The sequence below is a fragment of the Myotis lucifugus genome, unplaced genomic scaffold (genome assembly GCF_000147115.1).
Source record: "Myotis lucifugus unplaced genomic scaffold, Myoluc2.0 scaffold_311, whole genome shotgun sequence".
In the NCBI taxonomy this organism is placed as follows: Eukaryota; Metazoa; Chordata; class Mammalia; order Chiroptera; family Vespertilionidae; genus Myotis; species Myotis lucifugus.
The window spans coordinates 1,054,357-1,069,129 of NW_005871359.1; the positions used below are offsets into that span (position 1 = coordinate 1,054,357).

Here is a 14,773-nt window from a genome sequence, read left to right on the forward strand (position 1 = left end):
GTTTCCCCCAGAAGTGTCGGAGCTGAGAAGACCTGGTTTCCAGAAGCAGTGAGAATGTAGGAGCCCCTAGGCTCAAATGACAATTTTAACGGTCCCTAGTTATCTGGGACACAGACCTCTGACAGCAACTAGAAACTTAAAAATGTCAGTCATTCCGTGGACTGGGGTGTGGGGTTCACAAAGCTTATTCCCCATTTTAGTGGAGAAGCAGGTTTGAAATGGCCAAGTACGTATGTGTGTGTTCACAGACATGCATGCCCCCTTGGAGCTGCTCATGGCTTTGGCCATTCTGACCATGTCATGGGGCCTCTGGTCCTCATTGTCCCAACTGTGAAGTCAGGACCACACCTTTGACAAGGCAGAGAATGGCCCTTCTCCAGGGGCCTCTGATTCACTCTCCTCCCAAGATCCTGAAGCAAAAGGTGCAGAGAAAATGAAAGGCTATTGAGTACAGCCCTGCCCTGCTCTGTGTCCCACACATCTCTCCTATGGGCAGAGACAAGGGGAGGAGTTTGCTGTATAAGTAATATAAGCATTCTCATCACAGGGGTGTAAGTAATGGGAATGGTCTTTGCTGTTGCACCATAGGGTTTTGTGTGTTTGTGTGTGTGTCTGTTTTATGCCAGGTTATATGCTGCACATGACATTTACCTAAAGAACTCCAACCGAGCTTTTATTAAAATGACAGCTATGCCCTAGCTGGTTTGGCTCAGTGGATAGAGCATCAGCCTGTGGACTGAAGGGTCCTGGGTTCGATTCTAGTCAAGGGCACATGATTGGGTTGCAGGCTCGATCCCCAGTGGGGTGTGTGCAAGAGATAGCTTATCTATTATTCTCTCTCATTATTGATGTTTCTATCTCTCCCTCTCCCTTCCTCTCTGAAATAAATGAAAAAATAGATATTTTTTAAATGACAGCTAAAGTTTTATAATCTTTAGCAAAGTATAATAAACAGTTACACTAGTGCAGGGAGGTAGATTTGGGGAGGTGGGTCACTTCTATTTACTTTGACTAAATCTTTGATGACAATGTAAAACCAAAAAGTTGACCACCAAACGAGAATAGAAGTTCCATAAACAGAGGCTGGAATAAATGGCTATACATGATGTCACAAGGAAGTTTTAGATCTGAAGCACAATAAAGAAATGATGTGTTGGCTATATTTTTCTTTTGTCCCTCGGCTCTGGTTTTCCTGCTTTGTTTAGTCCATGTATGGGGCAGGTTAGAAACTGGGTAAGTGCAGCAGAGTAACCCTTTGTTAAGGTGGAAGCAAAGGATAAGAAATCTGCTTCTTGGGCTTCCTTCGGACTTCACTTCCCATGTGGGGGGAGTCCTCCCCAACTGGGCACTGTGCTCTCACCTCTGAGCCTCCATCTCCACCAAAACCAGGAGCTTTGTGGCCTGGGGGAGTGGCTGAGACTCCAATGGGTTTTTCCCTTTGGGCTGGCTCTTAGCCCCTTCCAGTTGCCACCCTGAGTGGTTTTTCCAGAGTGCTTTTCAGGCTTGGCTCCACTTAAGTCTTTGCTGCAGGACACAGTGTTAGAGATGCAGGTTTTAAGTACAGATGGAGCCACCCAGCCAGGCCCTGAAATGAACAATTGCTTGTGAAAATTTGTTTTTAGAGGTTCACACTGTTTCAAGTTTTTCATACTATCTGAGACCTGTGATCACTTGGGTAATCTGTTACCAGTGTTTTCCTAGGTGCTTCCTTTTTTTTTTTTTTTCTGGTTTTTGTTTTTGTTGTTGAAGCATCCCTGCCTCTGGTGGTGGGTGCTAATTGCCCTCCCCAACAGCCAGCTCAGTTTCACCTGGGCAGGCATGACTGGTAACAGAAATTAAACCCAAACCTAGACAGTCTACCTGTGACATCCTTACTGATGCCCCACGCTCTAATACTGGCTGCGGGAAATGCACTTATAAAGTGCTTTCTTAGGGGCTCTGCACTCAGCCCTCAAGTGAGTCTGCTGGATCAGCCACAGGCTCCTCAGCGGACCCAGGGGTGAATCTGTTTCTCCAGCTAACAAATGGTACACCCACCGGGTTCCCTGAGATTTTGTCCCTTCTAAACTAAGCTGGCTCTATGGCCATGGGGTGGAAGAATACCTTGGCCCATTGCTCATGCAGATTCATCAGTGAGGAACAGAAAAAGGCATGTGCCACACCCCAGGCAATGGGATTGAACCTATGACTGGCAAAGAGGGAAAAGAATGGAATGACAAGAAGGAGGTGAACTTGTAGGCCAAGTCTTGAATGAAAAGGGGGAAAGTATTGCTGGGAGTGGGAACAGCCAGTGAAAAGTCTCAGAGGTGTGACCAAGCCTGGCAGGTGGAGGATGAAAAAGGCAGTGTGGCTGGCCAGTGAGGAAGATGGGTGAGGATGTGGGTTTTATTCTGAGTGAAGTGGGAGCTTTGAGAAGGATTGAGGTGCAGTTCTCCAGTAAACCACGGCCCTTTCCAACAACCCCAAGGATGTGTTTCTGCCCCCATTTTCCAGGTGCAGAGCCTGAGATATGGTCCAGGTAAGGAAAGGCACCCTTCTAGTGTAAACCAAAACGTTGGTTTTTCTGTCTCAATTCAGATGTGAAAAAGCCAGATGGAGGCAAGACACTTCCCCTCTCTTAGCCTGTTTCCTCATCTGCAAAACGAGGGGTTGGGATCACAGCCTATTTCAAGGGGTGAGAGGAGAGCTGGCACTTAATCCCCAGGGCACCTGAGAGCCATGGAGAGTGAATGAGCAGGGTTGGGGCATAGTCTCCTTAAACTGGTCATGGGCTTCAGATGGAAGCAGGCAGGATTAAGGTTTAGGGCAGTGATGGCGAACCTATGACACGCGTGTCAGAGGTGACACGAGAACTCATTTTTTTGGTTGATTTTTCTTTGTTAAATGGCATTTAAATATATAAAATAAATATCAAGAATATGTCTTTGTTTTACTATGGTTTCAAATATCAAAACATTTCTATATGTGACACGGCACCAGAGTTAAGTTAGGGTTTTTCAAAATGCTGACACGCCGAGATCAAAAGGTTCGCCATCACTGGTTTAGGGAGATGTTTCCCATACCAGTAACTTCATAACAAAATAACCCTCAAACTCCCCCAGGCCATATGGGGTCCCCTCTCCAGACATACACCTTTACCTCTCCACCTCCTCTCCATTCCAGCCACAGGGGCTTCCTGGCATTACTCAAACACACCAGCTCCATCCTTTTTGGGAACTCGTGAAACACTCCACTATTTCGTGTCTGATTCCTTCAGGGTTCAGTTCAGATATCTCCTTCAAACCCTCAGGCATCCTCTACCCCACCCCCCGCCCCCAGCATTTAGCACAACTTACAATTTTTAAGAGATTTCCATGCAATTTTTTTACTTGACTTTTTGCCTCTTCACTGAGGGCAGGGATGGATCTAAGCTTCTTTCTTGAGTCCCAAAGCTTGGTATACAGAAGGAGTTCAATAAATGCATGAATTAAGAGAATTGAACAAATCAGCTGGTCCAGTGGACTTATGCCCCACCCTTGACTTTCCCTCCAGACTCTTACCCTAAGAAAGGGGCCCTCACTAAGGAGAGCTTCCACCACCTCCCTATCCTACTTCAGCTAAATCTGGGTTCAAATCCCAGCTGTGTTCATGGGCAGTGACATCAATTTCCTTATCTGTAAATGCTCAGTTGATTTCGAGACAGGGTCTCCCCACCTACCCACGCCATTCCTTCTTAAAACATGAGAAGGGTGCTGGGTCTTTGCTCCCTAGCCCAACATCTCTATTCCCAGGACCATCACGACCCTGGGAACGACTTCAAAGTCCCTTCGACTCTTCCCAGGCTGGGGGAGCCCCAAATGTACGGGTACGAATCCCACAACTCCCTTTTGAGAACTGGAGCAAGAACCTTAACCTTTCTCTAAAAAGGGGCGCCCGCGCCCGCCTTCCGGGGAGCGACCCGGTCTCCCCGCTCCGTAAAAGGGCGGCATTGCTAGTAGAGCCAGGTGCGAGGTAGAGCGAGTTTATTGCAAATTACAACGCGGGTGGCGCCCCGGGGCGCGCCGTCCCGCGGCGGCCTGCGCGGCAGGCTGGGAACGGATGCACTCAGCGTGCGTCCCCTAGTGGGCAGCTCTACCTGGCAGCCTCCTCCGACAGCAGAGCAGTCGCTCAGTCCGCGCAGGCGCAATGCTTCAGCATCCTCTGGTCTCGCCCCCTCCCGGGGCCTTCTTGCGGGGGAATCGAGGACGCGCATGCGCTCTCCGGTTCGTGGAGGAGGAACTAGATTCCAAATAGGGGCAACTGTGGCCCCCGCCGTGGAGAAAGAAGGAAAGGGGAAAGGACGCATGCGCATTGGTGCGCGGCGGCTTCGCGGGACTCTGGAAGCGCGCTTCTCGCGTGTGGCCGCGCTTGCGCAGTGCTAGGGGCGGCGGGTGTGTGGGAATTCCGGGTTTAGCCGGAGTCCCCGTTGCGCAGCCAGCCGTTGCGCGCTATCTGGCCCGCCGAGGGTCTGGCCGACGGGCTGAACTGCAGCAATTCAGTGATCAGTGACTTGCAGCGCTCGGACAGCTCGAGGCCGTCGGGGTAGAGGACGCCGCGCTTCTGGCGCCGGGGCAGGCCAGCGATGTCTGAGTCATCGAAGGGCATGCACCCGGTGACCATGACGTAGAGCACGACGCCTAGACTCCACACGTCGTACTTCTTGGGGTCATAGGGGATGCCCAGGAGAACCTCCGGCGATGCGTAGGCTGCTGAGCCGCAGTAGGTGGTGCTCAGGTCAGGGTAGCCGTGAGCCTGGCGGCCGAAGCCAAAGTCGGTGAGCTTGACGCGGCGCTCGTCAGGGCTCAGCAGCACGTTTTCGCACTTGAGGTCGCGGTGCACCAGGTGGTGGTCGTGCAGGTAGCGCACGGCGCCAGCGATTTGTGTGAAGAGGTCGCGGGCCTGCCCCCCGGGGATGCGCCCGTTGCGCTGCACGGCCTGTAGCAGATCCGTGGCGGCTGCCTCCATCACGATGTACAGCTTCCCGTTGCACACCTCGATGAACTCGAAGACGTGCACAATATGCGGGTGCCGCACGCCTCGAAGGATGGACAGCTCGCGGGGCAGGAACTTGTTGACGAAGTCAGGCGGTGCGCGCCGCCGGTCCACCACCTTGATGGCCACCGTTCCCTTGTACTTCTTGGACGTGGCCACCTTCACCTTGGAGTAACTGCCCTCACCTATCGTGCGACCCAGCTTATAGCCGAGTTCGCTCAGGAGTTTGTCGCCCGACATGGTGGCGCCTGGGGCGCACGGGGAGCAGGAGGCGGCTGCTGTCGGGGGGCGGCCGGACTCCGATCTCGGGCCTAACCCATGGCGCTTGGCACCTGCACACCCGCACCCCCATGTGCCCACTCCCGGGTTCCCGCTGCCGCGGTGCCTTTTATTACCCAGGTAACAATTTCTGCCTTGTGAAGTGACTGCGGGCGTCACCCTACCTCGGGGTGGGGGCCCCCGCGGGCGTCACCCCGCCTCGGGATGGACCCCCCAAGGCCCTAGGGCTTTATGACTCATAATCAGTTCCTGATGAGAGGCTACTACTTCCAAGGGCTCCCGACCCCCGCCAAGGAGCAGAATCTGTGCCAGGGGTGGGTTGCGGTGATGGCTCCTTGCGAGTCCAAATTTGAGCCGCCGCCGCCCCCACCCAACTACTTGTACCAAGCCTTGACTATGTGGAGCCCTGCGTTGCCCGCACAGACCCAGAGGGGGGAAAAACGGGTAAGGGGGCTTAGCTCGGTGACCTGTCTCCCTCCGGAGCTTGAGTGCCCTGCGCATCGCCCCAGAGGGAAGGTGAAAGGGAAGTCCTTTGATGCAAGAACCTGGGCGACCCCACAGGCTCCAGCCGTCCACACCGGCTGAGCCACGCCTCGTCGGGGAGAAGAAATGCGGATTCCTCGGCTGCAGCCGGGCGTCGTAGCCCGAGTTCTCCCGCGCAGTAGGATCGCCACACTAGCGTCCTGGGTTCCCTGGCCCCACCCGGGACCTGCGACACCGCTTCCGCCACATTCATCATGGCGGCGACCGCCGGCTACGTCACTTCCGTCCGCGACCGGAAACAAAGCACTGCGACCATGGCGGCCTCGAAGGTGAAGCAGGACATGCCCCCGCCCGGGGGCTACGGCCCCATCGACTACAAACGGAACCTTCCGCGTCGGGGACTGTCGGGTCAGTGTCCGTCTGCGCCGTGGTGTCAGGGTCGGGGCCTCCGGAGCGCCGCAGCGGGGGCGGGGCGCTGGGGAGGCTGACAGGCCTCAGTCTACCTGCGGTGTGAGGAGAGGCGGAGTCTGGGTGTACACCTAGCGTCCGTGGTAACGATAACTGCTGTAATTTGTCGAGCGATTACTAATTCCTTTCATTTCTCCTCCGAACAGCCCAGAAGTCGGTCCTGTTAATTATTTCCTTTTCACAGTAGGTTAAATTGAGGTTAGTTTAGCCTGAACCCCTAGCCCTGGGCCACGCTTCTGTTTTACAGGTGGAAAAACTGAGGCCCGAGAGGCTGCGACCTCACCCGCAGGGCCGCCCAGAACAGAGCTGGGGTCAAAACCCGGGACACCGAAGGAATTTAAAAGATGTTCTTTGTGGTGGTTCCTTGCTGGTGCTCCTCACTCGTAGGATGTCCAGGAATATGTATTCTTAAGTAACATTTTAAAATTCGTTCCTGGCCAGTGTCACTAGTGGTTGAGCAGTCGACCCATTAGCCAGGAGGTCACAGTTCGATACGGGTCAGGGCACATGCCAGGGTTGCGGCTGGGTCCCCAGTGTGGGGTGTTCAGGAGGCCGCCAGTGAATGATTCTCTGTCATCATTGATATTTCTTTCTCCCTCTCCCTTCCTCTCTGAAATCAATAAAAAAAAAAATTTTTTTAAATTTTGTTGTTGGGTTCATCACAGAAAAATGTAAGAAAGTAAAAGATGCCCATACTTCACACCCAGGATTAACAAAGAAATACAAAGAAATTTAAAACAAGTCAATTGTGAATACATTAAAATCTGCATATAGCCCTAGCCGGTTTGGCTCAATGGATAGACGGTTGGCCTGTGGACTGAAGGGTCCCAGGTTCGATTCCGGTCAAGGGCACGTGTCCAGGTTGGGGCTCCATCCCAGTATGGGCATGCAGGAGGCAGCCAATCAATGATTATCTCTCATCATCGATGTTTCTATCTCTCTCTCCCTTCCTCTCTGAAATCAATAAAAATATTTTTTAAAATCTGCAAATTATGCTTTAATGAAAAAATTCACGGGCATAGTAAAAAAAATAATTCAGGCGGTAGAAAAGTTGTCTATTGATAATTCAAGCCCTTCCCCTCCCCTTGGCTTTTATGTATCCCAGAACAGAGGTTGGCAAACTTTTTCTATAAAGAGCCAGATAAATATTTTATGCTTTATTGGCCAGATTGTCTCTATCCACTGCTGCTGCTTTTTTTTTTTTTTAACAGCTGTTTACAAATCTAAAAGTGTTCTTAGCCGGAGGGCCATACAAAAATAGGTTAAAGATAGATTTGACACCACATGGGCACTCAACTCATCCTAGAGCACATTGAACGAATCTGAGTCCTAACAACCAGGCCAGTGCACCCCTCAAGTGTGCTGTATAAGGTCTGTGTGACCAGCCCTTGGGTCTCCTTGGGCCCTCCCCACTTGGCATCTTTTATCTTTTTTTTTTTTACCTATAAACACACCCTTTATACCAGTGGTTCTCAACCTGTGGGTCTTGACCCCTTTGGGGGTCGAACGACCCTTTCACAGGGATCACCTAAGACCAATTATAAAACATATATAATTACATATTGTTTTTGTGATTAATCGCTATGCTTTAATTATGTTCAATTTGTAACAATGAAATTGGGGGTCACCACAACATGAGGAACTGTATTAAAGGGTCGCGGCATTAGGAAAGTTGAGAACCACTGCTTTATACCTTTATACTAATCCTCTTCCTATTCATAGTGCAGCGGGCTCTAAATGCCATTGCCTGGAGTTAGGTCTCCTAATCACATCCCTTTTACATGACTTTCATTGTAACACATACAAACCCACCCCAGTATTTCCTGGCTGCAGAGGTGTGAGGAAGATACCCCTTCCGTTGGTGTGGTCTTTGCTTATGCTCTTGCATTCATTCATTAACTGTTGAGTGTGCGCATGGCTGTGGGCCTCGTCTTGAATTCACTGTCATGTCACGCCTGAATTTCCTGTTGTACTGAGTGGTGGGGCCTGAGCTAACCAAGACCTGTTTTGCTAGGGAGGGCCTGAGTGACCTCTCTGAGGAGGAGTTCCTCAGATGGATGGAACCCCAAGTGCAAAGACCCTGTGCTCTGTCCTGTACCCACCCTCATCCTCTGTTGTCATGGGCCTCCTCTAGCCTTGCCTCTTTTGAGCCTGGCACTGTGGCCCCAAGCCTGGCACCTCTTTCCCTGGACCACTCACCACCAGCATCCCAGAGCATGCCAAGCTGGCTCAGGCTGCCTTTAATCCCTGCTGCTCCTAAAGTGACAGCTACCCCCACATCTCATCTCTCACACCTAGGTCCTCTCTCCACTACCCTGACAACCACTAATCTGCTTTCTGTCTTTATGGATTTGCCTCTTCTGGACATTTCATATTAATGGAATCATTCACAGTGTATCCTTTTGTGTCTGGTTTCTTTCAGCATGGTGTGTTTTTTGGAGAGAGGGGGATACTGGGGTGGCTGCACAACTCGGCCTCAGGAGAGGCCAGAACTCAGAAGGGGGTCCCCCCCGACTCTCCCTCCCCAAACTCCCCACTCTCTCTCCCGCTGCAGTTTCTCAGCCAAACTCTCAGCATGGTGTTTTTAATGATCATGTAGCATGTCTCTGTGCTTTGTTCCTTTTTATGGATGAGTCCTTTCCCACTTGAGGCACTCTCCAGTTGTTTCTACCTTTCTCCTGTTGTGAACAGTGCTGCTATGAACATGTGTGTAAAAGTGTCTGTGTGGCATGTTTCATTTCTCTTCGGTGAAATTTCACCTGAGAATGTCATTGCTGGGGTATGGTAACTCCACATTTAACATTTTAAGGAACTACCAAACTGTTTTCCACTTTGGCTATACCATTTTATGTTCCCATCTGCAGAATCTGGGAGTTCAAATTTCTTCACATCTGAACAACACTAATTATTTATTATTTTTTTGAGTCTCACCATCCCAGATGGTATTTCGTTGTGGTTTTAATTTGCATTTCCTTGGTGACTAATAGTATTGAGCATTTTTCTTGTTTTTACTGGCCATTTGTATAGCTTCCTTAGAGAAATGTCTAAATCATTTACACATTTTAAAATTGGGTTATTCATCTTTTTATCATTGAGTGTGGTTTTTTTTATAAATATATTTTTGCTGATTTCAGAGAGGAAGAGAGAGGGGAGAGAGAGAGAGAAACATCAATGATGAGAGAGAATCATTGATGGGCTGCCTCTTGCATGCCCCACACTGGGGATCGAGCCCTGACTTTTGACCCCTGACAAGGAATCAAACCGGAATCTCCTGGTTCATCGGTTTGAACCACTGAGCACGCTGGGCTATAGTTGAGATTTCATGGTTCTTTATATATTTTGGATACCATTCCTTTATCACAGTGGTTCTCAACCTTCTGGCCCTTTAAATACAGTTTCTCATGTTGTGACCCAACCATAAAATTATTTTCGTTGCTACTTCATAACTGTAATATTGCTACTGTTATGAATCATAATGTAAATATCTGATATGCAGGGTGGTCTTAGGCGAACCCTGTGAAAGGGTCATTCGACCGCCAAAGGGGTCGCGACCCACAGGTTGAGAACCGCTGCTTTATCAGCTATATGATTTGCAAATACTTCCTCCCATTCTGTGGGTTGCCTTTTCAGCTCATTAATGGTCTCATTTGCAGCACAAAAGTTTTTTATTTCAGTGAAGTCCAATTCATCAATTTTTTTCTTTTGTCTCTTGTGCTTCTGGTGTTTCATCTAAGAAACCATTGTCTCATCCAAGGTCATAGAGACTGACTCCTCTGTTTTCTGAGTTTTATCGTTTTAGTTTTTTACATCGAGGTCTTTGATCAATTTTGAGTTATTTTTTTGTGTGGATGGGAGTAGGAAGGAGCACACTATTCTTTTGCATGTGGCTATCCAGTTGTCCAATTTGCTGAAAAGACTATTCTTTCCCCATTGAGTTGTCTTGGCACCCTTGGACAAATTCAATTGACCATAAATGTGAGGGTTTATTTCTGGACTCTCAGCTCTTTGCCAGCGATATACATGTCTGTCCTTATGCCAGTGCCACGCTGTTCAGTACACACAGCTGTGTGATAAGTTTTGAAATTGTGAAGTGTGAGTCCTCATATTTTGTTCTTCTTTTCCAGAATTGTTTTGGTTATTCTGTTCCCTTGCATTTCCATATGAATTTCACGATGCTAGTCAATTTCTGTCAGATTGTGGGGGATGGGTTGGGATTCTGAGGAGGCCTGTGTTGAATCTACCTCATTTTGGAGAGTGCTGCCATCTGAACAAAATGTTAAATTAAGTTCTGATCCATAAACACAGGATGTGTTTCCATTTATTTAAATCTTGGTTGCCCATGGTCCACACACCCTTCTGGGCATGCCACTCCTTGGCCTTTCCCATCATACTGGCAGCTCCAGAAGCACAGACATCCTGCCCAGGGCCTGGGGTCTGGGCCTTGTAGCCCTTAGTGAGGAAGAGATGAGTTAGAGCTGCATCATCATAAAGGCATCCTGAGTCCTGGAATTTATCTTGCAGATGGACTCACACTTGGGTGCCAGGTATGGTGGCAAAGGATTTTCACAAAGACTGTCTAGGTCTGTCCCCTGGGGTGGGGTCAGAAGGGGAGGCCTCTGGGCCTCTCTGCAGCTATTAAAAAGAATGAGGCAGCTCTGATGAAACGGCCTACACTGGTGGCCAACTGTTGTGTGTGCTGGGAGGGGTCCTGTCTCTAGAGCAGGGGTTGTCAACCAGTGGTCCGCGGACCTGGTGGTCCGAGAGGTCTGAAAGGTTGGCGACCGCTGCTCTAGAGTGCCTCGCTGACCTGAGCTGGTGTTTTTAACAAGTTGAAGTAGGGGGGAAAATATGGAGCCAGTTTCTCATGTATCTCCAGGTCCAGCAGAGGTGCCTGATGTGGCTTATGTCCCAACTGAGGTGAAAAAGAAAGACACCCCCCCCCCCTTTTCTCCCCATGAGGCCCAGGGAGCGGCATCATCCTTTGCTTACTAGACCTTTACTAGGCGTTGACTGGAGATTGACCTAGCTGAGCTTATCCATTTGTCACAGCAACCTGGAGGCCTGGCCAGAGAAGAGACCATGCTCGAAAGATGAGGGGGTGCAGGGCCAGCCAGGCCCCAGGTGTCTGGGACTCCCTGAAGACCCTAGCAGGCCCTCAACCTGTCAGTCAGGATTACAGTGGATGCCTGCTGGAGCTCAGTAAATATTCATGGCAGCCTGTTCCCCTGGGTTTGGACAGGGGGTGGGTGTCTACCCTGCTGGGCCAGGAGCAGCACCCAGGAGGCCAGGGGGTGGTGGCAACCCCTGAAGGGCACAGCCTGCCTCTGACAGCCTCGCACAGGGGCCTACCTGCGTTCACGAGGAAGGCCCTGTGAGCAGCATGCACGGAGGTGGCCCAGGCAGCTGGGAGCTACCATGGAGCTGGAACCCAGCCATGGGCATCAACCATCTTTGAGGGGCTGGCTGGCTGACTGGGAACCAAACAATCTCCAGGAAGATTGCGCTGCCAGGGCCATCCAACCATAAACATCTAGACCTTTGAGTCCTCCTGCAGTCCCTGCCCAATCTATACCTTCCAGAAACCCCAGCATGGGGGCAGAGGTGGTGCTGCTGCCACAGTCTTGCCTATGAGAGAGAAGCTGAGGCTTCTTTGGTGTCCCCTGCCTGCAGAGGGGCAAACATGATAGAGAGTGGTCTGCAGCTGTGGAAGAGGGGGTGTCCAAGGAAGCGGGCCAGTGGACATTCCACAGAGAAAAAAATAGTCTGAAGAAATGCGAGCCATCTCCGGGAGGGGGTCGGGGCACTCTCACCTTCTCCATCGTCTGTATTTCTGGGGTTATTTGTATAGCGAGTGGATATGCCTCATGAGAAGAAATGACCAGGGTGGCCTGTTCAGCATGCAGATGCTGAGCTGGTGCTCCTCTCCTCACAGGCTACAGCATGTTCGCGCTGGGCATTGGGGCCATGATCTTTGGGCACTGGAGCATGATGAAGTGGAATCGTGAACGCAGGTAGGCACCGTGCAGGTGAGGGTGGGCATGTGCCTGTGGACTTGGTATACACTGGGGCCCCTCATCAACCCCCAGGTCTTGGGGACCCAGCAAATCCATTTTTGTATTTTACCTTTAATGATTGACTAGTAAGCAAAGAGCTTGCCTCCAGGTGTTCACCAGGCACCCCTTCAGCCTCTGCCACTGGGGACTCGAGGGTGTCCAGGTTGTCCATGGTAACCAGGCAATGATGATATGGGGGCATGGAAAGCAGGTCATGCAAGACAGTGGCCATGCCAGCCATGCAGGGCCTGAGGGACCAAGACCTACCATGGCCTTAATTCAGACTCCAGTCACCTCTGAGCTCATCTGATTCCCTGCCAGGTGGCTCCTTGTCATTAGCCTCTGACTGGCTGGGCTCTGTCATATGTCCTTAGCATCCCCCACTTGGCCAGGAATCTCTGAGGATGGTGCTAGAGAAGGCTCAGCTCGTGGAGGGTGCTCCACATTATTGAGTATACTCAGGAGCACCTGATGGGTGCTGGATGCTAGGGCCCCTGTGTTGGACAGGCAAGACCAGGCCCAGCCTCCTGGGGGACACAGTAGTGACCACAGTGTGGCTGTGATGGGGGCAGTAGCCTGGGGATTGGGGCCAGGAGAGGGGTTGAAGTTCATCTACCCCTTCCTTGTGCCTCTGTAAGATTTCTGGTGATGAGGGGATATGGCCAGAGGCTACTCCCTGGGACACAATATGGCTTGCTCTCCCCACCCCCTAGCACAGGCAGGGCTGGGGCTTGGAAGATGCTGAAGAGCAGGGGGAAGAAGAATGCCCCAATGTTATTTTGAGATGAAGGGGACATGGTTTTGTAAGGCCCAGAGCGCCATAATGAACACTTCCCTTCCTTCCCTGCAGTTACAGACTTGGGCTATTTTTAGGATTTAAAAAAAAAAAGTTTTTTAATTGAAAAGAAAATGTGAAGCCAGCAGTCTTGTGGACCAACGCCTGCGCTCACTGGGTTCCCCATCTCGGGCTCCTGGTGGACGGAGCCTAGTGCCCAAGCTCTATCCTGCTTGCTCGCCTCTCCCCCAACCACCATCCCCGTGCATCACCCTGAATGTCCAGGGGCCACATCATCTGCCTCCCTCCCTGCCCACCCTAATCTGACCCAAGTATTGGTTTTGGGGTTCCACAGGCGCTTGCAGATCGAGGACTTTGAGGCCCGCATCGCACTGATGCCGCTGTTGCAGGCAGAGAAGGACCGAAGGTGAGACCGCCAGGGTCCGGAGGTCATAGGCCTGAGTGCCCCAGCTTGCAGTTCGGGGACACAGCCAAAATGCACATGGGGACTGGCAGCTGCATCCTTGCACACAAACTGCTGTCATCCTTGGAGAGGGCCCTAGACAAAGTGGAGACCAAGGGGGAGAACGGGAATGCTTTTCTGCAAGAAGGGGGTGTTGGGGCTGGGCAGGAGAATAGTAAGAGTTTTCCAGGGAGTCAGGCTGGCGTGGTTCAGTGGTTGAGCATCAATTTCCTATCAGGGCATATGCCCAGGTTGTGGACTTGATCCCCAGTGTGGGGCATGCAGGAGGCAGCCAATCGATGATTTCTCTCATAATTGATGTTTCTATCTCTCTCTCCTTCTCCCTTCCTCTCTGAAATCAATCCTGTATAATAAAAGCCTAATATGCAAATCTACTGAATGGCGGAATGACCGGTCGCTTTGATGCCCAATGACCACCAGGGGGCAGACACTCAATGCAGGAGCTGACCCCAGCCTGCAGGCCCCAGGCCAGCCAAGGCAGGTGCCAGCGGGGGGCCCCGATTGCCCTGCAGATTGGCCCTGATTGCCGGCCAGGCCTAGGGATCCTACCCATGCACGAATTTCGTGCATAGGGCCTCTAGTAAAAATATATTTAAAAAAAAAAAGTTTGCCAGGGAGAGGAAAGGAAAGAAAGAGGCCAGTGTGTGCAGGGTTGGAAGTGGCAGGAGATGATTGGAGGGGGAGTAAGGGGGGGTCTGATAGGTGCATTAGGCAGGGGTCCCTTGGGGTACTCAGGCCTGTCCCCACCTCCCACTCCATCCTTACAGGGTCCTGCAGATGCTTCGGGAGAACCTGGAGGAGGAGGCCATCATCATGAAGGATGTGCCCAACTGGAAGGTGGGTCCCCTGTAGGGAGGGCAAGGGTCTAGGCCACTGCAGAAGTGCAACCTTCCACAGAAAACCTCTTTGAAGCCGAGAGAGGCAGTGGGTGCTGGGATTGAGGTGAGGAAGGCAGCAGCTTCTGACACAGTGGCCAGTACCCGCACCTGTACCTGCTTTCCCCTCAGGTGGGCGAGTCTGTGTTCCACACAATGCGCTGGGTGCCCCCCATAATGGGTGAGCTGTATGGACTGCGCACCAATGAGGAGATTGTCAACGCCACCTATGGCTTCGTCTGGTACACGTAGGGAATGCCGCTGGACCTCGCCCCCTGCCCGTGGAGTGAATAAATGTTCTGGAGACCTGCCTGCCTGTGTCCCAAGGACTGAGTGACTGGGGGAG

The 14,773-nt window shown here is 51.4% G+C and overlaps 2 protein-coding genes across 2 annotated transcripts; one reads left to right on the forward strand and one right to left on the reverse strand.

Moving 5' to 3' along the window:
• Nucleotides 1–3,348: 3,348 nt before the first annotated feature.
• On the reverse strand, nucleotides 3,349–5,377 carry TSSK6 (testis specific serine kinase 6). Its single transcript, XM_006100411.3, has one exon. The coding sequence runs from the start codon at nucleotides 5,248–5,250 to the stop codon at nucleotides 4,429–4,431; it is 822 nt and encodes a 273-aa protein (XP_006100473.1). The 5' UTR covers nucleotides 5,251–5,377; the 3' UTR covers nucleotides 3,349–4,428.
• On the forward strand, nucleotides 5,377–14,738 carry NDUFA13 (NADH:ubiquinone oxidoreductase subunit A13). Its single transcript, XM_006100415.3, has 5 exons — nucleotides 5,377–6,180; nucleotides 12,173–12,251; nucleotides 13,424–13,495; nucleotides 14,320–14,389; nucleotides 14,560–14,738. Exons 1-5 carry the CDS (start codon nucleotides 6,027–6,029, stop codon nucleotides 14,677–14,679), a joined length of 495 nt encoding a protein of 164 aa, XP_006100477.1. The 5' UTR covers nucleotides 5,377–6,026; the 3' UTR covers nucleotides 14,680–14,738.
• The last annotated feature ends 35 nt before the right edge of the window (nucleotides 14,739–14,773 follow it).

Bases quoted from the DNA above. Each gene is read 5' to 3' on its own strand.
- TSSK6 (XM_006100411.3), bottom strand. From the start codon at position 5,250: ATGTCGGGCGACAAACTCCTGAGCGAACTCGGCTATAAGCTGGGTCGC.
- NDUFA13 (XM_006100415.3), top strand. From the start codon at position 6,027: ATGGCGGCGACCGCCGGCTACGTCACTTCCGTCCGCGACCGGAAACAA. The intron at 6,181-12,172 runs GTCAGTGTCCGT...CTCTCCTCACAG, and splicing joins TCCGCGTCGGGGACTGTCGG to GCTACAGCATGTTCGCGCTG. The intron at 14,390-14,559 runs GTGGGTCCCCTG...CTTTCCCCTCAG, and splicing joins AGGATGTGCCCAACTGGAAG to GTGGGCGAGTCTGTGTTCCA.